This window comes from Candoia aspera, chromosome 4 (assembly GCF_035149785.1).
Source record: "Candoia aspera isolate rCanAsp1 chromosome 4, rCanAsp1.hap2, whole genome shotgun sequence".
Classification (NCBI taxonomy): domain Eukaryota; kingdom Metazoa; phylum Chordata; class Lepidosauria; order Squamata; family Boidae; genus Candoia; species Candoia aspera.
Window position 1 is genome coordinate 8,054,724 of NC_086156.1, and position 25,720 is coordinate 8,080,443.

General features: G+C 42.2%; 1 protein-coding gene across 2 annotated transcripts in view; it reads left to right on the forward strand.

Annotated features, from left to right (window-relative positions):
* Positions 1-20,343, forward strand: part of DPP6 (dipeptidyl peptidase like 6) — a 446,699-nt gene extending 426,356 nt beyond the window's left edge. For both annotated transcript variants that reach the window (XM_063303370.1, XM_063303369.1), the window contains exons 17-26: positions 2,977-3,024; positions 5,755-5,853; positions 9,055-9,124; positions 12,951-13,145; positions 13,956-14,010; positions 14,781-14,892; positions 16,028-16,089; positions 16,860-16,932; positions 17,123-17,196; positions 19,119-20,343. In XM_063303370.1, coding sequence (XP_063159440.1) covers positions 2,977-3,024; positions 5,755-5,853; positions 9,055-9,124; positions 12,951-13,145; positions 13,956-14,010; positions 14,781-14,892; positions 16,028-16,089; positions 16,860-16,932; positions 17,123-17,196; positions 19,119-19,265 — 935 coding nt within the window. In that variant the 3' untranslated portion in view covers positions 19,266-20,343. The remainder of the gene's footprint in view (positions 1-2,976; positions 3,025-5,754; positions 5,854-9,054; positions 9,125-12,950; positions 13,146-13,955; positions 14,011-14,780; positions 14,893-16,027; positions 16,090-16,859; positions 16,933-17,122; positions 17,197-19,118) is intronic.
* Positions 20,344-25,720: the final 5,377 nt, after the last annotated feature.

Below are 25,720 nucleotides of genomic sequence, written 5' to 3' on the forward strand. Positions count from 1 at the left end.
TAGTTATCTTTGCCTCTAGGGAACATTCTGGTTGTATTTCTTCTAAAACTGGTTTGTTTGTTCTTCTGGCAGTCCATGGTATTGCTGCACACCTTTTCCAATTTTGAACCACTCGGTATCACCATTTTCTGTTTTAATGACTGCCTCTTGATCCGTGTACAGGTTCCGCATGAGTACAATTAGGTGCTGCTCTAGAATTCCCATTCTTCGTAATATTAACCATAACTTGTTATGGTCCACACAGTCAAATGCCTTTGCGTAATCAATGAAACAGAGGTAAACATCTTTCTGGTATTCTTTACATTCAGCCAAGATCCATCTGACATCAGCAATGATAGCTCTCGTACTGCGTCTTCTTCTAAATCCAGCCTGACCTCTAGTTAGAAGACCCCAAAATTCCCTTTCCTTCTCAGCAATCTTGTTGATGGAGCAAACTGAAGACACTTCCCATTGATCTTAACTGAAGCCTGGATCTTCAGAGTCTATACTCTGAAGTATAATCAATAAATTTTCATTGATCAGCTCTATTTCCCAGATTCAGTTCAAAACACAGATGGTGGCCTTCGAAACAATAAATATGCTGAGATCAGGGTGCCTTGTTTTTATGCAATTGCCAGGGACATCTGCAGGGAGGGATAAGAAAGTCCAAAACTCTGCAATCAAAGCTCCACTCCTTTTTTTACATGTGTTCCAATGCACATAAAAAGAGATGGGATTTCAGTCACACATGCTACCATCTTGACTCCCCTCCCATGAATACCCCTGGACCTGCATTAGCAAAAGACAATGTTTTTCACTGTTGTTGATTATTTCAGATCCTTTGCTTATCTGGAATTGGATTTCAGCTGGAATTTTTCCCCAGTTCTGCTAGATTTTATTGAGGTAGAGCAATGTTGTTTCCTTTCACTGCATTTCTTGGCAGTAGCACCCGCCCTCTGGAACATCTTGCCCCTGGAGGTGAGATTAGCCCCATCGCTCCTGGCCTTCCAGAGGAAGTCGAAGACCTGGCTCTGCCACTGGGCTTGGGGCAGGGAGGAGAATAGTCATACTTGGGGCTGGCTAGTACCTTGAAGTGCCCCTCCTATACAATGACTGAATGACACCACAGCCATCTGGATTTTATCATATTTGGTAGCTCTGTGAAATTGTTTTATAGTGTGTTTTATATTGAAATTTTATTATATATTTATTGTTTTATATTGCAAACCACCCAGAGTCCCTCTGGTCGGAGGAGATGGGCGGTGACAAATTTGATAAATAAATAAATACATTTTACATCTTTCAGGAGATCATCTCAAGGGCTCAAGTAACATAATAAAATTCCTTCTCCTTCTCCATTCTCTACAGATTGTGCTTCATTCTCCCCCATATAGCTACTGCTGAACACAAGAGTCACCTTGATAATGAACAGTTTCTCATTAATAGGAAATGGAAATTAGAATTACTTCATCAATCAGATGGAAAAATTGTAGTATTTCTCTGTTACTACCAGTACCACGTAAATGAGGAACTTGCAGGAAATGAAAAAAGGAATAAATACCTTGACAATATATTCTCTTTCTAAGAGAGAATCTGGAATGATTTATCTGAAAATGTTTTCCACTTACTAGAAAAAATTGTAGGCTTGTTCCATCTGGTTATTTACATGCTCTGTCCAGGAAAAAATGAAAAGAGTCATCTGATACTGTCAGATGAAAAACATACAGTGAAAATCCTACTGAAGTGACACTTCCTGTTTTTGCTTGCCAATTCTCATCAACTCCAGTGAAAGAAATAATGGTCAGGGATGGTGAGAACTGTAGGGTGACAACATCTGGAGGGTAAGAAGTTCCCTGAACCTTCCATAGATTGTCCCATGATGAATAATTAACTCATGAATAATCTATTAATTTGTTTAAAACCTTGTTCATTTGCACTTTAGCAACAGACAGCCTGGAGAACGCTTAAAACACTTTACCCATGTTTTTGTATTCAGATTTACTTCTGTAGTTGTAATGGTATGTGGGAATGACCTTGGGAGACGGGGCAAAGAGATGCTGCTTAGGGAACAGTCCGATAAGAGAGGGAGGAGCCCACAGCTGCATAGTGGGCAGGGCAAGAGGCTCAGGGGGGACCCTCCCAAAGTTATCAAGCTGTAAAAGTGACAGCGGGAGATTTGTACTTCCAGACTTGCAAGACAGATGTCAGCCTTCCCAGGTAGACCAAACAGGAAACACGGCCAGATAAGCTAATTCTACTTTATTGTGAATTTACATTAACAAAATCTTGCGTTCTTTCATTCTCTTTTCATATGCTACTCTAGTAATCAGCAACCTTTTGGGGCTGGAAGGCACATTTGGAACTTCCAAACAACTTGAAGGTGCTCTCGGAAAATGGCTGCCACGGGTGAGCTTAGCTCACCGATTGACCAGATGGCTGCAATACATACATGTCCATTTGAATTTATTCCAATGTAGCCAATCCTGCTTGGGTTCCTGAAGCACTTTATTTTTTGAAGCAGGGTGAAAGCATCTCCGATTTTAGTGTCTGGGAGACAGCTTTTTTTTTAGAAAGAAGGAGAAGGTCACCGCAGAGGAAGGCGACGAGTAGCAGTGCTTGGAGAATAATTAACATCCATCCATTCTTAGAGCTTTATTTTCTCTTTTACACCATGCATTATCTGAGAAGTATAATCTTTTGTGTCACATAAATGGTATGATATTAAAATAACCTAAAACAAATTATTTTAATCGTGTTTGCCCTAATTAAAATATTGACAAGTTAGGGAAGATGAATCAAGTCAGTGCTCCACTGGGAGAGTCTGTCTAGCATGTTTTGGGTTGGTGCCTATTAATTATCTTTGGGCAACTGGTTGCTTAGATCAGCTTTCCAGGTAATATAAACCTCGGTTAGCTTCAAGGGCTTTGGTATCTACTGTAGCTCTGAATATTACTTATTTTCTTAAATCTGATGTATTTCCTCCTCCCTGTTTTCAAGGTCCACGAATCCCAGTGGTAACTGTCCACAGTACCTCCAATGCAGAAAGTAAGTAGTTGGGGGGTAGCTGAGCCTTTTCAGGTTGCAGTGTTTGGGGAACCTTTGAGAAGAAAGGCAACGTGCCCAGCAGAGATCAAAAGACAGAGATATGTCCCAAGTTCCAATTAGTAAAAAGCTAACGAATAGTTATTGGTGTTGGTTTTATCCCATATGATAAATTTGGAGAAACCGGCTCCCTCCCATACATAAAGACACTTGCTGCGTATCTGATGTCCTATTTAATAGTTTAAAGCCAGCGACCTATGTGCATCTAAGAATATGGTACCTAACCTATGAAAGTTTAGAGAACAAAAATCTGGGTTTTGGAATAACGCTGAAGCAAAATGGTTAATAGGTTGCAGAAGTATTTTATTTGTTCGTCTGTAAATAATCTGGTTTGATCGCTGTTCACCGTTCACGCTTTTTAAAAATATGTATAAGGAGGTTTCAGAGTGAGGAAGGAATCCAACTTTTTCCATACAGCACTGGATCTGGTTAAAAAAAAAGTCTAGAGATTGAAGAAATACAAGTGTATTTACACATCCCAAATGTCTAATTTTGCAGTGAAGATTCAAAGCAGGTGGACGTTCAAAACCAAAACTTGCATTAAGAGGAAACATATTCTTCAAGAGAGAGAGGTGGCTGGCCTTATCCAGTTAATAAAACAAATAAATGCATAGATACAGGCTGGCGATGCTGGAGAGCAGATAGTAGAGGCAAGGTCAAGGAAGGGCAAAGAGTGCACATTAGGAGAGGTCAAGAAAGAATGAAAGGTATCAGTGGATAGAAACAAGCTTTCCCCAATGGCCTCATTTTGTATGTGATTAAGGACGCCAGTGGTCTCGCTCATTACAGGTAGTCCTCGACTTACGACCATTTGTTTAACGACCATTTGAAGTTATGAAGGCACTAGGGAAAAGTGACTTATGACCAGTCCTCACACTTACATCTGTCGCAGCGTCCCAACGATCACGTAATCAAAATTTGGGTGCTTGGCAACCAGCATGTATTTCTGATGATTGCAGCGTCCCAGGGTCACATGATCACCATTTGCAACCTTCCCAGGGGGCTTCTGACAAGCAAAGCCAATGGGGGAAGCCAGATTCGCTTAATGACTGTGTGATTCGCTTAGTGGCAGCGGCAAAAAAGATCGTAAAACTGGGCGCAACTCGCTTAATGACCTCATCACTTTGTGACGGAAGTTCCAGTTCCAATTGTGGTCGTAAGTTGAGGACTACCTGTATGCAGGATTCTTTTGCTGTAATGGATAAAAGGAACCATTCTGAGCGCCTCTTACTATTTTTATATTATCTTATTATTATTTATTATTCACAAAGCAGTTCTATTCCATAATATGAGGCCACTTTATGGGAGTCTTCTACAATAATCTGATAACTATAAATTCCACTCAATATTACAGCCTGCTTATATTTAATTAAGAACTGGTTGTCTGTACAGTGCAGGCAAGGATTCCCAGCGGGCTGAAGATTGGGAGATGCATGCAGAAATCTCTAGGAGATCTGTCAGCCTGCTCAGTTACTTCCTCTTGGTCCTTGCTTTCTGCGGATGCAATTATAGCAGCAAACAGAACGGCGGCTTTTGCATCCCAGGCGGCCCAGCCTCTTTGTGCTGATAAAGCTAATTGGGCAAGCCATAATTAAATGAGGATTCTAACATGCAATCAGGCTTAATAGTCTGATGCTTTGGCGTTTTCAGAGGGGTTATGATTTCAACAGAAAGGAGCTTTTCAGGAAGAAGTTTAACATTGAACAGTTACACCTACCAGCTGAAATATCTACAGGGAGAGAAAATCAGTATTTGGAACTGGCTGATGCAGCTTCCCTGGAGACAGGCGTGCAGGCTGAGAAGAAGTGGTAAAAGAGCTGTCCTTGTAGAGAGAAAAAGAAATCAATATTTCCCTGCCTTATAAGGAAACTGATGCATAAACAAAACCCCACAAATGCTCCATTAGCTCTGTAACTCGCCTGTCCAGTATATAGAAATATATAGAATGAAGTCTTTGTTGCTCCATCACTACTTTCCCACTTGTATACACCTGTAAAAGGATGCCATCCATCCATATTTCCATAATCCAGTCCCATGCCATATAGGGGTTTATAGGGAATAACCAACACCTTAAATTGTACCCAGATGTCTATAGGAAGCCTGTGCTGCTGGTGGACGGAAGGTGTTACGTGGGCTTATTGAAGAATATCCATAACTACCATCCAGAAGCCAACTGTAGCTTTCAGATGGTCTTCAAGGGCAGCCCCATGCAGAATTATAGGGGAAAGAGTGTCAAAAGTATCCGGTTCCATTGGTAGATCAGCTATCTTCCCAGACTTATATAGCAGCATCTCACTGCCATGTCTAATATCCAAGGATGGATATCAGACAAGGATATTGGTGATGGCAATGCACCTCCAAGATCTGCCTTGTGTGAGTCCTGCTGCTGTGACTAGTCAGACCAATGCACCGAAACAATTTCCCGCATGCCAGATTCTCCAAAACTGATAAATGAATCCTTAGAAATGCTGCTGCATCTCCCTCCTGCTGTCCCAGCATGATGGAGTAGAACAGCCTTCTCAAGACTGATTTCAGCTTCAGATCTTCCATAATGGAAATCCTGGGCTTGCTTTCCCTCTTTCTTTGCATACTGGAAACGGTGGTGCTTATAATCAGAGTGTAATTGGTTCATTCCTTGTGTGATGGGAGATTCTTTCCAATTTCTTCTTCCAGAGCTCTTTGATCTAGAAGTAAATGCCAGAGTACAGAAGACAGTATCAGAAAGACAGATGCCCAAGCGGGAATATCTTGATATCAAGATTCAGGATTACAGTAAGTTACTCTGATTTCTTGGTTGGATTTAGGGACTTAGAATCTCGCCTCTTGATTTTAAAAAAGCTCATATTCTAGTGGGGCAGCTGTAAAAAGAAATATATAAATGAAAATTAATGTCGCTAAAAAAAAGCCCCCAAAGTAGAAAATCAAATCAGTAAGATGGGTAGCAGGCCCAGAACAAAAGCAGAAAGTATTAATAGACTGTAACATAGGAATGTCCATAGCGGTCTAGCAGCCCAACATACAAGAAGTTGGTGTGGTTTGATCCCATGTGATGTGTTAATCAACTTCCCAGGGCCAATACTCATTTATTACCTATCAGGGATGTCCTTAGAGGTGCTCAGAAAAGTTGAGGGTGGCCACAACCATTCGTCAAAGTCCCACCCTTTTTTATGTTAGTTGTGATGCATGTGAAAACGGATGGGCCTTCAAGCACGTGATTGTAGCCATCTCTTCACTTTTTTTAGCTCCTCCTGTAGACATCCCTGTTATTGTACGGCTTCGGGAATGAGCGCAGTAAATATCTGACATCTGTAGACTGTTTGCCTCGCCTTCTTCCTTGTTGCTTTGCTTCAATCTTCCCATCCCATTGCTAGGATGAAAAGATCTCCTTGATGGAGGCATTTTTCATTAGTCAAGAAACAGGGTGTCTGAAGAACCAAAAGCTTTTGTCAAAATAACGAAGATGGCCTTGTGCTGTCACGACGCAAGAGCCTCCCTTTTTGCACATGCTGGCAACATCACAACACGCTTACAAAAGCAGGGGAGCTTTTGTGATTTGCTCTCTTCATTCACCAACCCCACCACCATGGACACCTTTGTTAGGCAGTCATTCTACCAAAGTGTCTATCCAGTAAATAATCTGACAGAAGAAACATGTGCGCTTGAGCATCACTGCACCACCGCAGTGCACATTTTTATTTCGTTTGGCACATTTTTTCTACTTACAGATACGATACTGACAAACCCATTTTAAAAAAAACATGTTAGAAGACGTTACAGTAGAATAGGTTGATGGGAGTTCAGAGAAGTCCATTTCCTGCTCAAAAGTCTTGCGGTGGCTGAGTCTACCGTACGTAATCTGCGCTACTTTGCCCTTCCACCAATTTTGGCAGCATATCAGTTTTACGAGTACATTAATATACATCGTTATTTTCTTCTGTGAAAGAACTGTTGGGGGAAGGCACCAAGCAGGGTTGAATCATATCATTTTCTACAGGGGCTTAAGATATTCATCCTCTGGCAAAAATTGCTCCCCCAAAGCTGCTGTTAGCCAAGGAGGAAAATTTTATTCCCGCAGTGAAAATGCAGCTTCAGTGGAAATTGAAGGGGGATGGGGGGGCAGTATTTGAACTGCAGTAAATAGAAACGCAGGACCACCCCCTTTCTTGCATCCCAGAGGCCTTTTCCAAAAGCCATAATTCCATTCCATTCCTTTCCATCATTCCAATTCCAATCACATTCCATAACTGTGATTTTAAAGAAAAATGAGGTGCTTTGGATGTAATTCCACACATAATTGGTATCATAATTTAACTCTTAACCTGTGTACTTGCTAATGGGAAAACCCGCGCATATGATGTGAGAATTACAGGTAGTCCTTGCTTAAGGACCACAATTGGGACTGGAATTTTAGTTGCTAAACGAAGCGGTCATTAAGCGAATCCCACTGGATTTTATGACCTTTTTTATGGAGGCCATTAAGCAAATCACCGTTGGCATTAAGCAAACCATGTTGGCATTAAGCAACTCATGCAGTTCCCCATTGATTTTGCTTGGCAGAAGCCAGCCAGGAAGGTCGAAAATAGCAATCATGTGACCACGTGACGCTGTGACTGTCATAAATAAAATGTGAACTGGTTGCCAAATCATGATCACGTGACCGCGGGGACACTGGGGTGGTCGTAAGTGTGAGAAGTGGTCATAAGTCATTTTTTTCAACACCATTGCAAGTCCAAACCATCACTAAACAAATGGTTGTTAAGTGAGGACTACCTGTATAGTAGACTATTGTTTCTTTGTGATCCTGAAAGATTTCCAAGGCTAGCCTTAAATGCTTAATCCTATATATCCTGCCCTCCTATCTACAATAGGTAGGCATGAAAAGCCAAGGGATCTCCATGTGAATCACTACTACAATCTCTATTACAAGTCTGATAGAATAATGAATTAGGCCAAATGGGATGAAAGGTATACCACTAAAACTCATTTGGCTGCTTACTGCCTTTCAAATGCCGCTAATTTGAAATTTGATTGCCGGGCCTTTGGTAAATTGGCCCGGCTGTTCGCTTTTTAAAACCCAAATAAAAGTAGGGGCAGGCTTAAAGGTTTCCCTTGACATCAAGTCCAGTCGTGTCCGACTCTAGGGGGCGGTGCTCATCTCCGTTTCAAAGCCGAAGAGCCGGCGTTTGTCCGTAGACACTTCCTCTGTGGTCATGTGGCCAGCATGACTACACGGAACGCCGTTACCTGCCCACCGAAGCGGTACCTATTAATCTACTCACATTGGCATGTTTTCGAACTGCTAGGTTGGCAGGAGCAACCTATTTACGCCTGTGCCAATATGCATTTAAGACAAAGTGAAGCACAGTTAACTGTTGTTCTAAGGTACATTTTTTCTACCAGCAGTTTCTGCAAAGGCTCTTTTTGATTCATCCAATTAAGTCTCCCCTTTTCCTGATTTATATTATCCCAAGGGGCAAAGGAGGTTGCAATCAAGCCCCTGGAGTTTAAAATGTCCCAGTCTTAAATCCCTTGGGGAAAAAAAAAAGAACAATTTTATTTCACTCTGTGGAAGAGGATTTTTATTTTGCTCTGTGTTTCTCCTTCCATCTCCCTCCCTGATGCTTCCAAACATTGCTTGACAGGGCTGGCATTCATCCACCTGCCGAGAGGGGCAAAACACAGATCAGCAGACCTAATTGCATGTTTGATACTGTACATGACCAAGTGCCTCGGAGAAGCCCAGCTTTAGATTTGTGGCCTTCTTTTATGTTGCAGTGCCAGTTTTCTCTCCGAAAGGGTCTATCCTGCTAGGGTGTTATTTGCTTAGCCATTCTACGTAATGCCATTTTGTTCCCACTCAAAAGGTACCTGAGTGTTACTGAAAAGTAAAAAAAAAGGTTGTTCATTATAACGGCAGCCTTCCTGCGCTTAAATGCTTTCCCCCTTCTTTCTTCTCTTGTCTTCTGTATGCAGAATTGCCGCTGCAAATTTCAAAGCCGGCCGTTTTCACGGAAAACATGCACTACCCATTGCTCCTCATTGTGTGAGTAGCGTTATCAATTGTGTAATATCCCAGTTATATCCAGAAACACCTAGCCAAGACTTTGCTAGTTGGGAAAAGAGGCATCTCAGAAGTGTGAGGATCTGGCTTCCTTATGACGACCAGACAAGGATGGAAGTTTAGCAGATATGAAGGTTGCTTTTAGAAAGCACAGGAGAGAGCTTGCTGTTTGCAAATGATGTATTTTAAGCCAAGGCACAAAACAAGGATGCACCACACCGGAATATGGTGTGCTTGTTTCTGGTTGGGCGGTGTTATGTGAGCCCAGCAATTAGAGGTCCTAATGCTGTTTCTTTACTTAGCATTACATGTTAGGACACATGCATGTGGAAATGCAGATAACATGCATGAACTTTGGCCATGCTACCCAGGGAAACTGGAGGGCCAAGGGAGGCTTTCGAGGGTCTAGTGCAAGGAGATGTGTCCCTCGGGCTAGACCAGTGGGTCTCCTGCCCTCTCTAAAGACTATGATGAGTCTTTAGAGAGGGCAGGATTGCTATGTGGACCATCTCTCTTTCTTTGCTCACAGCAGAGCCAAATCTAGCCTGCATAGATTCTGAATTACCAGGGTTTCCGGGAGGCATTGATGGTTCAAAAAGTCAAGATGGCGCCTGATCACACAATCAAACCCCACCCCTTATACATGCATTATGTGCATGTTGCATGTCAACAAGGAGCAGGGCTTTGATGCCATGGCTGCCATCTTGACCTTTTTTACCCTCTCCCCCTGTTAGATCCCCTTCTGACCTATGCTTGCTAGTTTTAAAAAGATTGAAAATGAATAAGATGGCTCTGTTGCATCCAGCCTTGGCACGTGTCCTAGGACAAGGTGTTCACAATAAAATGCTCAATGAACCACACTCCTTCAGCTTTGTGGTAAGGATGGGATCCTATTTTAACCTCCCGCATGTTAAAACCTATCTTGGCAAATGACTTTGACTCTTGTATATATGGTTTCCTGGTCAGTTTCCTAGCATTTCCTAGAAAAACCTTGATGGAGGGGCAGGTTTGAAAATCAGCATCCACCATCCCCACCTTACTTTTCTTGTAAGCAAAGAAGAGGACAATCCTGTTGCTAGAATATGTCCAAATGTCAGCCAGTCCAAAGGGAGAACAAAGGCTCTTTCACGAAGCCTGCCATTTCCATCACATCAAAATGATCTCTGGGGAAATGTGCTTCATTATGCCAGTGCGCAGGGAAGATTGGTGCTCATCAAGCTGACAACATTTGATTAGGACTGCCTCAGAATGGGGAAATATGGCTGGGGTGGGCACTGAACACATGCAAATCAGCTCAATCGCACACATGCGTGCAGACACAGTCATGTATGTTCTCCAACTGGGCTGCAGAAGATGTTCTTCTACCACCACAGAGCTACCAAAAGGAGTGAGGAGGAGGGATGTGTAGGGCTCTTCTTTTTCTTTTTGCAAACAAATCCATCCTCCTTGCCACTTCCTGCAACATTAGCTTGATTTCCTGGTGGGTGAGAAGGATTTAGCTCAATTCGTGGTTTTAGACTTAAGTTTCAAGGTGAGAGTCTGGCCACCTCCCATATAACCTCCCACTGACTTCTCAAAGACATTTTAAGGGTTTGTGTGGTTTTATCCTGGGTGTTGTGCTGAAGTTCACAGTAGGAAGAGTTCTCCTGCACTATAGCATTGTTCCCACGAATTCTCTCCCTAAGGATGCTCATAAGGGGATCGGTCTTGGCATCAACCACAGACTTCTGCATTCAGCCAGACTAATGAACTTCAATCAGCTGGTGCTTTGAGGACACTTTGGACTGACCTGATGCTGCAGCTGGTTTTAGAATACTTTTGATTGTGTCATTTAGTGAGCAACGATATGTCTTCTGTTGTTTTTTAGTTTTGCTTTTCAAGCTGAAACAGGGATCAAATTGACCTTGCTGATGACATTCTTACTACCTTGCTAAAGATCTCCTTCAGCATCTGACGCTGATCGGATGGTCTGTGTTTCTCCTAACATAGCTTGCAGCTGCCCTGAAGAAATAAAAATTTGACAGTTGAGCTTGACAAGAAAAAACGTAGAGATATATCCTAAATAAGTTGCATCATAAAATGGCTCACTGACTGTTCTCTAGCCCTGGGGGAAAATGGCTTTCTGGGATTAAATTAAGAGGCAGCAGGATGCTTCTATTCCTTGTCTCTCTGCATAAAATCTCTAGAGTTGGGATTTAGGGATCAAAATGGAGATGATTAGCACCTGCCAAGGGTTAGCAGCAGTCTTATCACCAGCCAGAGCTGCTAGGACCACCTCCCATATCCTGCAGGAAGGAGAACTAACAGCAGTGTTAAAAAAAAAAAAACAACCCCACAATTGCACAGTCATCACTGAGCCTCCGGGGAGAACTTGCATGCCTGGAGATGCTGTGGAGCCCAATCATCTCTTGCTCCGAAGAAGCAGAACAGGGAGGGGGCCGGGGTTGATGGGGGAGTCAAAAAGAATTCAAATTTAGGAAAGCAGGGCTCACAGACTGAGTGAGAGGCAGCCAGCTATCTCTCGAGCAGTGTTTCTCAACCTTGGCCACTCTAAGATCAGCGGACTTCAACTTGGTACAGCTCCTACGCCAGTGTTTCTCAACCTAATGCTGGCTGGGGAATTCTGGGAGCTGAAGTCCACAAATCTTAAAGTGGCCAAGGATGAGAAACACTGCTCCAGAGCTTGCTGGCTGGGGAATTCTGGGAGTTGCGGATCCTGCGCGGAGCAGGGTTGGACTTGATCCTCTAAATGGCCTTTTCCAACCCTCTAGCGTTCTATGGCATTATGGAACTCTACAAAAACAGTGCTGGTGACTTTGCACAAAGAAATCCACGAGCTCCCAGTATGTAAAAGGCATTTCTCCCCAAAGAAAATGCACAAACTGCAATGTTATGCAGAAGCACGCAAAACATAAGTGCAAGTGCATTCATTATTTTTATTTATTTTATTTTATTTTATTATTTTTATCCAGCCTTTATTATTTTTATAAATAACTCAAGGTGGCAAACATACCTAATACTCCTTCCTCCTCCTACTTTCCCCACAACAACAACCCTGTGAGGTGGGTTGGGCTGAGAGAGAGGGACTGGCCCAAGGTCATCCAGCCGGCTTTCAGGCCTAAGGCGGGACTAGAACTCTCCTACCATGCCTGATTGGCTCTTGGGCTGAGAGAGAGGGACTGGCCCAGGAATCTAATCTAATTTAATATCATCTCTCCTATTCCACTGAAAGGGGCAGAGTATTTTCTCATCACGTTTTTCACCTATGTCAGGATCTTTGCATGCAGAGCCTGTTCTTTGCCACTAGAGTACGGGTAGTCCTCGCTTAACAACCATTCATTTAGTGACAGTTCAGACTTACGACAGTGCTGAAAAAATGACTTGCAACTGGTCCTCACACTTACGACTGTCTCAGTGTCCACACAGTCACGTCATCATGATTTGGGCGCTTGGCAACCGGTTCGCATTTATGACCATCGCAGTGTCACGTGTCACCATTTTCTACCTTCCTGACCAGCTTCTGGCAAGCAAAATCAATGAGGAACCACATGATTCGCTTAACAACCACATGGATTGCTTAACACCTGCGGTGATTCCCTTAACAACTGCCACAAAAAAGGTTGTAAAATTGGGTCAGATTTGCTTAATGACGGCTTCACTTAGTAATGAAAATTCCAGTCTCAGTTATGGTTGTTAAGCAAGGACTATCTGTAGTTCCCCTTCTTTTCCTGGTGTTTTTCCTAACTGGTCCTCCAGAACCCTCTGCCAGGCCCATAGCAATAACACTGAGTTTCTCTTCCTGTTTCAGGGACGGGACTCCCGGGACCCAGAGCGTAACAGAAAAGTTTGAAGTGAACTGGGAAAGTGTCATGGTCAGCTCCCACAATGCCATCGTGGTGAAGTTTGATGGACGTGGAAGTGGACTTCAAGGGACCAAACTATTACACGACATTAAAAGGAGACTGGGCACTGCTCAGGAGAAGGACCAAACAGATGCTGTCCGGTGAATGGCCTAAACTCATGGAAATTGAATTTGGTCACTAGTTGCATACTTAATGTCCTTACGATGATTTATTTGAAAAATATTAAATTCCAATAGAAGGGAATATCTGTAGCTCAGGGTTGAAATGAGGAGTCCTTGGTGCTCTCTGAGCTTGGCTGTTTGCTTGCAGACGTTTCATGACCCAACCAGGTCACATCATCAGTGCTGGTGAGTGTGGGGTTTGCTGCCTGTTTACCTACAGTCGCTTGCCCTGCCCGTGTTGGTGGGGGTGTGGTTTTCTCCTTGGTAGTTCCTTGATTAGGGTCTTGTTTTCTGCTTGATTGTTTGTCTGGCATTAATCCCTGCTTATCTGGGTGTTGTCTGCTGGAGAGGATGTATTCTGGTCTTTTTGTTTCCTTCTTAGCATTTTTAATGTCTCTTTTGAATGGTGTGTAAATGTGGTACACCCAGGTAAGCAGGGATTAACCCCAGAAAACAATCAAGCAAAAAACAATCAAAGAACTACTGAGGAGACAAACAATCAAGCGGTCAGATAATCAAGCAAAAAACAATGCCCTAATCAAGGAACTACCAAGGAGAAAACCACACCCCCACCAACACCAGCAGGGCAATTCTAAATTATTTGTAATTTTTGATCAATATTTGATAAAGGCAATTGGAGTACCAAAAGGCAACCAAGGAGCTCCAGCGTACAAGTGTAGCCTCTTCCTTTTGCAATTTGTGCTTCCATATATCAAGGGGAAACTGGGCCTGTGCTACAGTTAACAGTTGTTAGTGCAAAAATAATCAAATCTTCGTTTTCTCTTCCAGTGCAATTCTGGAAAAGACGTTTATTGATAAGAGCCGAGTTGCTGTGTTTGGAAAGGTGAGGGCCCTTGGAATTGCTACCTTCAATGCTGGTGTCCTCCAGGATTTTGATTTGCAGCTTGATGGACTGACCATATCTAAGGTTTATTGTGAGAGCCAGTTTGGTGTTGTGGTTGAAGGCCCTTGGCTAGAAGGTGGGAGACTGTGAGTTCTAGTCCCACCTTAGCCACAAAGCCAGCTGGGTGACTTGGAGCCAGTTCTCCTCTCTCACCCTTGGGAGAAGGCAATGGCAAACCACTTCCGAAAAATGTTGTGGCCCTTAAACCTTGCATACAACTATGCACGTACACACACAGGGACAGACATTCCAAACTCACAAAAAGAAAGGAGGGCACACCCCATCGGATGGCTGTAAGGTCTCCGATAGAGATACCAATGGGCTGCATGCAGGCTGCAGTTCTGCCCCACTGCACTGAGACAAAGCATCTGTGGCTTGCCTTGATCCTGCAGGTGAGCCTCCAGAAGCCATGGAGTCAGGCCTCCGGTAAGAGTTACCTGCCCAGTTCTGGCTGCCCACGATAGGGTGGAAGCAGAGCCAAAGAAAAGATGCCAGTCAGAACATGGAGATGAAGTTTGTACTCCCTTCTTGGGACTTTGGCATTCCAGGGTCCTGGCAAACAATTTACCAAAGGCATTGCCACTTCCTAAGTATTCAAAAAGGAGCAGCCCACAGCTCTGCAGTGCATGGAAATATGGGGCCACTTTATTTTTTTCCCCCCACATAATCAATTCCATCTGTTTCCCTCTTCTCTTCGCCTCTTCTCTCAGGATTATGGAGGCTACTTGAGTTCATACATTCACTTTTCTGGAGAAGACAGTAAGGGCCCAACCTTCTCATGTGGCGCTGCTCTTTCCCCGTTGACGGACTTCAGATTATACGGTAAAGACCAATCTAATTAGACTGATGGGAACAGAAGCGTGTCTTTCATGGCCCAGTGTTGAATCTTAGTATTCTGTTTTCTACCCCTCAAGCTTGCAAAGATGAACATTAAAATAGGCGGGCCAGGCATGTGAGAGTCAGGGTAGAGGCTGAGCAGGAGATCTGGCTGCGAAAAGGGTGTCACGCAGAGGCTAAATTAGGAAATTGGCTAGAACTCGAGAAGATAGCCACAAGTATTCATCTGCATGCTTTAGAAATCTGGCTAGCTTTGGACAGCCTGCAACAGTGGGTGAACTGGGGACAAGATCAAGCCATCTGAAGCAAACCCATTAAATTTCAGATTAAAATATCCTGTACTGGGAAAGCAAATGTGGCTCAGATCTTCATTACTTTTTCATGATCAGTCTGCTTTGACACTGAATTGCTGGTCATGTTTTCCAACACTGCTGGTGAGAAGGCCCCCTTCTTGTTGGGCTTGGTGAAGAATGCCTTGGTTTGTTTTTAATAATTGTCAATAGGAGAGAGAAGAAGAAGAAGAAAGAAAGAAAGAAAGAAAGAAAGAAAGAAAGAAAGAAAGAAAGAAAGAAAGAAAGAAAGAAAGAGGAGGGAGGGAGTTGTGTAAGAGTAAAACAGTGCAACAATTGTTAAATAATAAGGGTAAATTGTTGTTTACCCTTATTCAATTCTTTTCTCAGTCGGTGGCCTTCTGGATGTGTTGGACTTCAACATCCAGAATGCTTCACTCACATCCCAGACAATTCTGGGAGTCCAAGTCAAACACTCTGTCCACCAGGAGGGGCTGCAGTATATTGAAATGACATGGCAAATAAAGAATTTTAAAAAACTAAATAAAAAATTGAGACCCTTGGAAAAAATTGAGGCCAAAAATGCCAAGATCATCTCCCTGGGCTGAGACTTCCCTGATTATGGGCCACATTTCAGAAAACTATCCCACTGACAAAAATTGCTTAAGCATCCTGCTGTGTGGAGTGTTTTTGGCATCATAATTTTCCAGATATACATAATTTTCAACCTGTAAGAGAAAGGTCCAGCAAGGGAAAATGCCCTCAGCATTTCCTTTCAGTATTTGTAATTCGAATTGAAACTTCATATCTCATTTCTTTTCTTCCCTCAGCTTCAGCCTTTTCAGAAAGATACTTGGGATTACAAGGGATTGACAATAATAAGATATATGAGGTAAATCAGGTCAACTGGGCAACCATTTTATTAAGCACAAATGCAAGATGCGTTGTGATGTTTGAATCCTTGTCTTACTGAGAGCTATGTGAAAGTAGGCAACGGAGACGACAGCAGTTAGACTGCACTCTACCTTTATTTATTTTATGAGCTATTCTTCAGAGCAAATATATCTAGGACGTTCTACAAACACATATGATTGATCTGCAAATAAAATAGGATCTTGTCTTGTGTTTTATATTTTTGGTTATAGGAGGGATTAAAATGTATGAAGAAGCAAACAACTTGCATTGACAAACCACCTTTAAACTGCCTTCCCATTTACTTTCCTGAAGTACAAAATCACAAAAACACTGAAATCATGACAGCAACAAAAATGAATATTAAAATACTGTATCAAGGGATAATATTTGGAGAGGGGGTTCCAAATGTTGTTTCTTTCCTTAAAAAAACATAGTTTTATTTTTCCTGTTATAATTTATTATTCATATATTTAAAGAATGGAATAAATAGCTACATAAAAAAGAAGACAGAGACGTCACAAGGGGTAATGTTAAACTCTGTGAAAGTAACACTTTAACAGTAGCATAAAATATATCCTGCTTTCTATAAATATCACCAAGGTGGTATACAGATCAGAAAAAAAGGGATAGTACACAAGACAAACAAAATACAAAATAATGTTCTGTTAAAGCATTAAGTATTATGTTGCTTATCGTGGTTTCTAAACTGTCTATAATACTGAAAAATATTTCTTTCAATCTTCTCAGACTACTAAACTCGCACACCGAGTGACTTCAGCCAAAGACCAGAAGTTTTTGATCATCCACGCAACAGCTGATGGTAAGGTTATGTGAACCAAATCTATACATACCGCATTTTGCTCAAATAAAGCAAATTAAAAGCTTTATTTTGCTCAAATAAAGCAAATTAAAAGCTTTATTTTGCTCAAATAAAGCTTTGTTTTGGGGGGTTTTTTTGTAACTCAGTTCTTTACTCTCTGGAACTTAATTACCTTAATCTGTTTTTACAGAGAAAATTCACTTCCAGCACACTGCAGACTTCATCACACAACTAATTAGGACAAAAGCTAATTACAGTTTGCAGGTAAGGTGCTTTCACATAGTCACTCTTTTAAAACAAGTGTGGACTCTTATCTCTCTCTTTCTCTTTCTCTCTCTCTTATCTATCTATCTATCATCAATCTATCTATCAATCTATCATCACTATTCTGTTCATAGTTCACAGTTAAGATTTTAAAGCAATCTTTTGCTTAAGAACTGAGGGTGGCTTATAGGAATGTCCATAGGGGTTTTGTTGTTGTTTATTCGTTCAGCCGCTTCCGACTCTTCGTGACTTCATGGACCAGCCCACGCCAGAGCTTCCTGTCGGTCGTCAACACCCCCAGCTCCCCCAGGGACGAGTCCGTCACCTCTAGAATATCATCCATCCACCTTGCCCTTGGTCGGCCCCTCTTCCTTTTGCCCTCCACTCTCCCTAGCATCAGCACCTTCTCCAGGGTGTCCTGTCTTCTCATTATGTGGCCAAAGTATTTCAGTTTTGCCTTTAATATCGTTCCCTCAAGTGAGCAGTCTGGCTTGATATCCTGGAGGATGGACTGGTTTGATCTTGCAGTCCAAGGCACTCTCAGAATTTTCCTCCAACACCACAGTTCAAAAGCATCGATCTTCCTTCGCTCAGCCTTCCTTATGGTCCAGCTCTCGCAGCCATATGTTACTACCATAGGGGTGGGGGTATCCAAAAAGCCAAGATGACGTTTGGGACTATGCAACTGCCATCTTGATTTTCTTGACCTCTTCTCCCCATGGATCTTCGTTTTCTTTAATCACTGTAGAGAATTTGCCCAAACTGCTAAGTAGGTGTTATCCTGGGAATTTAACCATTTGCTTTTAGTAAGTTAGCAGGAAACAACAACAAAACGGGATTGAGCAGGTTAAATTTCAGTCCATTTTTATTTATTTATTAGTTATTTATTTAAACAACACCTTCCAAATAGAATTTATTAATAGTAAATATGTTACAAATTACACATTTTAATGTATTTAAGTATTCGAATACAGAGTAAATGAAAAGCAAATATTTGCATGCAAAAAGTAGAAGAAAAAAGGGGGCGAAAGCAAGAGGATTCAAAAAACACTACTATGTTTAAGTAAAAGAAAAAAAGAAAATGGTGTGGTTGTTTTTTTTTAAAGGTAAATTGCACCTTCCCGTTTAGGCCAAAGCTTGGACCAGTGTTTCTCAACCTTGGCAACTTTAAGATATTTGGGAGTTGAAGTCCCAACATCTTAAAGTTGCCAAGGTTGAGAAACATGGCTTAGATTTTTGAACTTTACATCAAACAGTAGTGATTTTTGTTAGTTTCTATTTAAATCCTAAAACCCATATTCCAGATATCTAAATCTGCCTTGCTCTACAATGCACTGTACGTAAGGGAGCCATTCTTGCTTGAACCTATTCAAACTTCTATTAAGTGTGCAAAGTTTTATCAAAAGACTAACGTGCCATGAAATGTCCCAGAATTTCTCATTTATTGTTTTGACATAAGTTGGTCTACCTGTTCTTCTTCATACTTCCAGACCTGAAGGGTAACTTATAGAGATTCCTTCAGCTTGATCAAAACCAGGAAGCAACACAACAGTTGGAGAAGAACATTCTGTCTCTTGTGAGAATCCACCATTTCCTTAATTTAGAGAATTACAACCCACACTGAAGACATTAGATATCCTATCCCAACTAAGAGTTGTCCGTAATTGGTAATCCTAGGACTTTGATCAGGGGCGCTCAGGGAAAGATCAGAAGTCAAGTTGGGGGCCATCACTGTGTGACTGAAGCCCCACCCCTTTTTGTTATGCATGTGACATGTAAACAAGGGGCACACAGTTGTGACTGCCATCTTGACTTTGGGAAATGCCCTGGCTTTGATGACTCCCAAAGCTGAGTTTCCACCTGAGGCCCATCTCAACCATTACCCTACAGGTGTGTTCATCCCCTCTCTCTTTCTCTGGCAGATCTACCCTGATGAAGGTCACTACTTCAACAGCCCAGCCCTCGAGCAGCACTTGTACAAGTCCATTGTCAGTTTCTTTGTGGAATGTTTCAAAATCCAGGACAAACCCCCAGTAGTTTCCACGAAAGAAGACGAGGACGAAGATTAACTTTCTGGGCTCGTGCTAAGATGCACAAGGCCACTTCTCAAAAGGATATGCAACTGAATCCTCCTGATTCCCGTCCCCTGACGAAAGGAGTCATTATGTGAGCATGTATTTAAGAAAAGCAAAAAGGAAAAACGGTCCTGGTGCCCGTCTTGGAGCGCCTGCCTTCCCGAACGGAAGAACATTTAAGCATGAGGAACTCAGCAGAAACTGCTGTTGGAAACCAATCACAATGAACAAAAGACCTTTCTGGCCACAGTGTGACTTCTGGATAAGCTGCTCTACCGGGAAGCTGAGCTCCAACGGCAGATTCCCCGAGATGCCAACAGCACTGAAAGAATGCAAGTCCAAGGAATGAATAAAACCTACCATCTGTCTGTGTTAGGGGTCCCTTATTTAGCATCTCAGATCAAATGACCATCCATGGAATAAAGATTATAGCACAATTCTTTTTCAAGGGTACAGATTTGTGTGTTGTTTGCCTGTTGTCTTCTGCATTTCCAAGAATTCGGCATTGCTGCAGAACTGCTCAGCTGTACAGGCATTTTCTTTCCACAGGCATTTTCTGCTGTGGCTATACGCACCTTTGATTGATGTTCTTGCACTGTACAGGCCTTTCTGTATATAGTTTTTAGTTGTTGCTCCTTTCACTTCAGCCTTGCGCTGACCCTTTCGCACTGCAGTGTGTGTTGGCTCCAGGAGAAACACCTCCTAACGCCTCGCGGGCCACAAGAGTTCCTGCTTAAGACTTTTCAAATGCTCAGGAACTCTTCCCACCCGTTCCTTTAATGCTCCAGTTGCAATTTAGCTTTATGGATTGGGATCATCCAGTATTAACAACTATTTGGTCTTATGCTTTAAAAAAAAAACACCCTTCCTTTCTTCCTTTTTTTTTAAAGAGGGACAAGGATAGCTGCATGACAGTTGTCATCCTACATTATCCCCAAATCAGGTTTTATGTGAAGCAGCAAGTTGCTAGTCCATATTGTTGCAGATGGCCAGGGTTGGGAAAACATGAGAAGTAACTCTCAAAAGATCAGATCTTAATGGTGCTTAGACTGTTAGGGCAGTGTTTCTCAACCTTGGCAACTTTAAGACCTGTGGACTTCAACTCCCAGAATTCCCCAGCCATCGCTGGCTGGGGAATTCTGGGAGTTGAAGTCCACAGGTCTTAAAGTTGCCAAGGTTGAGAAACACTGGTTAGGGGGATGTTTTGCATCAGCAAGCGAGCAACTTTCATGAATATGCGAAGAACTTCATGGATTGCTTCTCCCCTTCCTTTTCCCACAGCTATAGCGTCTGTCATTTGTACTGTTACCTTCGTAATATTATACAGATTTTAATTAGTCCTAACACACTTCCTTATCTGTACGTTATATTAATGTAATGATAAAAATCTGGGTTTGGGCATTGCAACTTAGCCTTCTTTTCCTTTGATTTTTTTTTCTCCTCTGGAACTTTGAACACAGACCCCATTTCCCATCATGTTTTTCCCCTAGAGTTCAGAGGAGGCAAGACTAAAACAATTCAAAACTATCCCCAATCTTTTTTAATTCCTTGAACTCCTTTTTTTTCTTCCCTTCCCCTCCTCCTGCTTCTCCTTTCTTTTGCTTTGCTAGCGTTCCTCCTTGTAAATTCTTCTTAGAACCCAATGTACAACTAGTATGAATATTGTATATTTCATTTTGTTGTGTATAAAAGGAATGTAAGTCGATTATTTGTCAAGTTCCCCTTTGCTACCGCACCTTGGATTATTCTTATTCTTATGTCTTGTGTTCGGTGTGCATGTGAGAACCCTTGTTTGCTTACTAAGGCCCCTTAGAGGTGTTCATTCAGATGAAATCAATTCTGTGGCTCCTTTCTATTGTTTTTGACCGCTTGAATGTCAACGCAGGTTTCTGCATTTTTACATGTACTGTTGGGAGAACATGCATCCAAGACAGCAGGACAGTTGGTGATTTATTTCACCCAGCGTTTTCCTTTAGACCTCTGCTTTGTTTTAGGTTCAGACTGTTAGCTGTTGGTGGCAATTCAATCGTCACGGGAGATAGACCAGTAAGCCAAATGCCAAGGCGAGCGGGGAATCAGGAATCTCATTGCATTTTGCCCCCTTTCATAGTTTACTCTGCATCAAGATTCATATGGAAAGTAACTGCAGAATAATTCAGTCCTTCAGCCAAATGCCAAATAGACCGTGTGAATGGTACCTATCCAAGTTTCGATAATCTTCTAGGCCAGGATGCCTGAGCTGATCTTGATCCAGAGGAGGTGGCCCCTTGCTCTGTTTGTAAAATTTTGTAGAGGGAGAGCCCAGGGTGTGGCACAGTAGTGTTTGTTCATCCATGAAATAAAGCATTATTTTACCATCTAGGTTGCTGTGGTTACTCTTTCTTAAATATTACATGACCTTTTGTAAAAGCGTGCTTGAACCGATGGACGGTCCCAGAACTCCACTGTGAACCTCAGAAGATTCTTTCTAAGGGAAGATGCTCAGCGTCTACAGTCCAATGGGGCTTGCCTCTTTCTATCCCTTCTCTGAATGAAAGTGGCTTGATCCAACAAGGAGGGGGGAACACTGAATGTAATTAGCTCAGTCAAGGGGTGGCCCTTTAGGCGTTGGCTGAAATGAGTCAAGCCATCTCCAGGTGAGCTCAAAGCAGGAGATGCCTCATTCAGAAGCAGATGTTTTCAACTGACCTCCAATTAGGCTAACCAGGACCATATTCCCAAAGAAAATGAATTGGCCACTCCAAAATAAAGCTTGAGAAAAGCTGAGATGTGCGTGGGTTCGCACGTACAAATGATCCAATGCACATATAGAAAGTGTTATACCTTAAAAAAAAGATAGACCTCTCCATCTTGTGGAAGATTGGAAGGACCAGGTGACTCTCAATGTCTGCAGCTCAGCCTGCTGCCAAGATGCTGGCTTTGATGGGTCCACAGGAGATGAGTCAAAAATCTGCAGTCACATTGATCCAGGCCCTGCCCCCCTGTTCAAAAGGGGTGGTGCTTCAATCACAATGCATTCAACACAGAATAGGCGAAATGCAAAGCCCATTCCAGCCAATTAAATCATCATTCTGTGATTTAAACAAACCAACAAAAGAGGACACATTTTCTCAAATAGATGCAGTGTTTAAGATGGAACCTCAACAAAAGCTTAAGGAGGTAAATATAGATGAGGGGGCCAGACTCAAATCAGAAGAAAGAGAAATCAGTTACTTTAGCAGCCCAGGACTGTGAGCTGACTTATATGGGGATTACTGGCAAGCGTGAAATACTTGGGCCACCCTAAAATCATGCAAAACTACAATTCCCACCAACCAGACCAAGAAGGCCATAGCAGCTGAGGGTGGCACCCAGTACGACAGCAAGGGGGTGCTTCTAGTCTCATCTCTGGATGTTTTCCTTTATCCCACTCATCAATATTCAGGCTTCTAAAGAGAAGAATTTATTTCATTCAATCCATTTCTACCCACTCTTCTGTGGAGCTCAGCTCTGTCCTTGAGAGCCTTTCCCCAGTGAGAGAGGTCTAAGAAGTTCTTCCTAAAAACAGATACTCTTTTGCTTGTTCCTGTTTCAGGCATTTATCTCTAGCTGTTGTTCCAACCTGGAGTCCTTTCTCCATCTCCCACTGATGTTCTCTTTGTTCTATCTGCCTGTCATTTGCATCTGTGCCATGTGCTTAGTTCTCCCTTCTCCCTTCATTCCCCTACTGGCCCTTGGGTGTTGCTCACAGCACGCACTACATCCGTTTCAAGAAGGTGAATTGGATTTCACCCTCCAAGGTCATACTCTGACCAGCATCTGACATTGGAATCCCCTCCCAACTGCCTGCCAAGGTCTCTTTGTTTCTACGATCAGGAAACCATGAAGGGGGATCAGCTGCCCTGGAACAGGGTCTGTCCCGGGTTGTCCAAAGAAATCTTTCTATCATTCAGATGTCACTTTTGGTGTGATTACACCTTATGTTTTTGCTCAGGACCAACAAGTCTGAGAGGAAAGACACAACAGCCTGGGTGTGACGTTTCTGGAAGAACACGTCTCAGGCTGAGGGCTACAGTTGATCTTCAGCCTGCTAGGGACAGCATTCCAGAAGCCAGTGGGCGAGAAAAGGACATAAATTAAGCTTTGTTTACTTTGAATTGATACTTCATAAAAATGGAATATAGTGTAATTTTTCTCCATGCAGTACTTGATAATAGTCCTTTTCCATCTCCTGAAAAATTACAGTTTGATCACAATGTTTTGAGATCACCCAAGGCTTTCAGGGGCCAGCTGAGGCCTCCAGATGTGCAACCCTATGGCAGAGCCAAAGGGTGGACAATTATCTCCAACTGCATTTGATGCTGAATTGCCAACCTGATCCATTCATTTCATGGCTCTGTTCCAAGTCTGGCTCAATTTAAAGCCAATGCAGAGTAACGAGTTAAGGAACAGCTGGATAACATAGGCTGAAATATTTGTGAGATGCATGGATAATTGGAAATAAAGTGAGCCAAGTGATAGAAAATTTGGTGTGCTTCCGGATTTACACTGAAGAAAACTGCATGAATACAGCTGGAGCAGTGGCCTCTCATTTTCTCTTTTAGAGGGGTGAAACGTGGTGAGCAGCCATAATTGTCCCCATGAGTAAAAGCCATCACTGGGCATGGTGAAGGATCTGCTTTTCATACTTTTGTAAACCATGATTTCAAAACAAATATGTTCATGCAAATTCTATGGTTGGAAAGTGTGATTGATCTCCAGCTTTTACTTAGTGGAGTTCCTCAGAATTCTGAAATTCTGTAGATCCAGCAAAGTAAATACTTGTGGACAGTTGGCGTTTAGGAATTCTAATTATAGAATTTTGGATTCAACTGCAGTAGAGATGTTTGCTTTTCCTGAAACAAAGGCTAACATCATAAAGAGAAGGAAGTGGAATAACTTAAAAGATATTTGAAGTATATCACAGGGGGAGAAAAGCAAAGACAGTGGGTCATCTTTGCCCTTAACCATGTTCTTCAGGTCCTCAGATAACGTTCAGTCCATTCTAATGCATCTCATAAAGAGTCCATCAGCCCATGCATCTCATAAAGAGTCCATCATAAAGAGTCCATCAGCCCATAAATGGTCCATCAGCCCATTCTGAAGATCTGTTGCTACCAATGTCTTATTTTTAGTTCCAATGCAGGCAACTGTTTTCTGCTAAGCTGAGCTGCTGAATAATTAAAGCAATATTTGTGGGTTTTGCACTGAAAAATCCTAACAGCTGTGGCATATTTTGATATTTATGAAGCTTGATAAATTATGCATCTGCCTGGGCACAGAGCTCAGCGTGACACTTATTAATATCACCATTCTGGCCACAAAAAGCTACCATTCATTTAATTTTATTCCTGCTGTTTTGTCAGGAACAACTAGAGCCCACTGTCAGACTTAATCAGCCTTGCCAGGAAGGTTTCAACTGTGGATCAAAGATCTGACAGTGATTTTTAACTGCACTTCTACATTTTGTTAGAAAAACATTAATTTAGGGTTGCTTTCAGCTGTGCAGACTGAATAAACAGGGCAATAAACAGGGCAATAACTAATCTCAACAATTGTCCATTTCTTGGACATCAGCCTTGTGCTAGACTTCTTCTTTGGTCCCGTCTTCTGATTGGCCATCCAATCCTTATTCAGGATGAGTTTATGCCACACAGTAGACCATAGAATCTCTGACTTGGAAAAGGCCTTTGAATCCAACCCCCTGCTCTGTGCAGGGACACAAGGTAAAAGTCCTAACAGTTGCTGTGCAATCTCTATTTGAACATAAAGAGTGAAAGGACACCCACCATCTCCCTAGATACTTGGTTCCATTCTGATTGCTATCAAGTTCTTCCTAATATTCAACCAGAAAGTGCCTACCTCTTAACATGTGTCCGTTGTCCTTTAACCCGCCAAATACGGCAGGTTGTATGGTCATTGAGTGTGTCTCATTACGTTTACTGTGCTATGTGAATACCATAAAAATGTCTTATTTTTCCCCGTTTTATTTAAAAATGAGATATTATAATCAGTGGAAGACACTATCTTGTGATTCCTTCCATGAACTCAGAACAGGAGGTTGAGTTTTTACAGGTCTTAGGAAAAATAAAGTCCTTTCTGGATCAACCAGAGGTCTTGTAAAAGATCATCTAGATCAGTGTTTCTCAATCTCAGTAACTTTAAGATATGTGAACTTCAACTCCCAAAGTTCCCCAGCCAGCAAGCTTTCTGTGGAATTCTGGGAGTTGAAGTCCACACATCTTAAAGTTACTGAGATTGAGAAACACTGATCTACATTGTCCTCCCTGGTCTACGTTTGTTTCTTCTCACGGCAGGGTGGAGATGATAAATCACTGGCATACATATAATATAAACGCTGATACTTTTATAGCCTACAGGACATGAATAGCACACGGACCCAAATAATAAGCCTGTGGGATACTGGGATA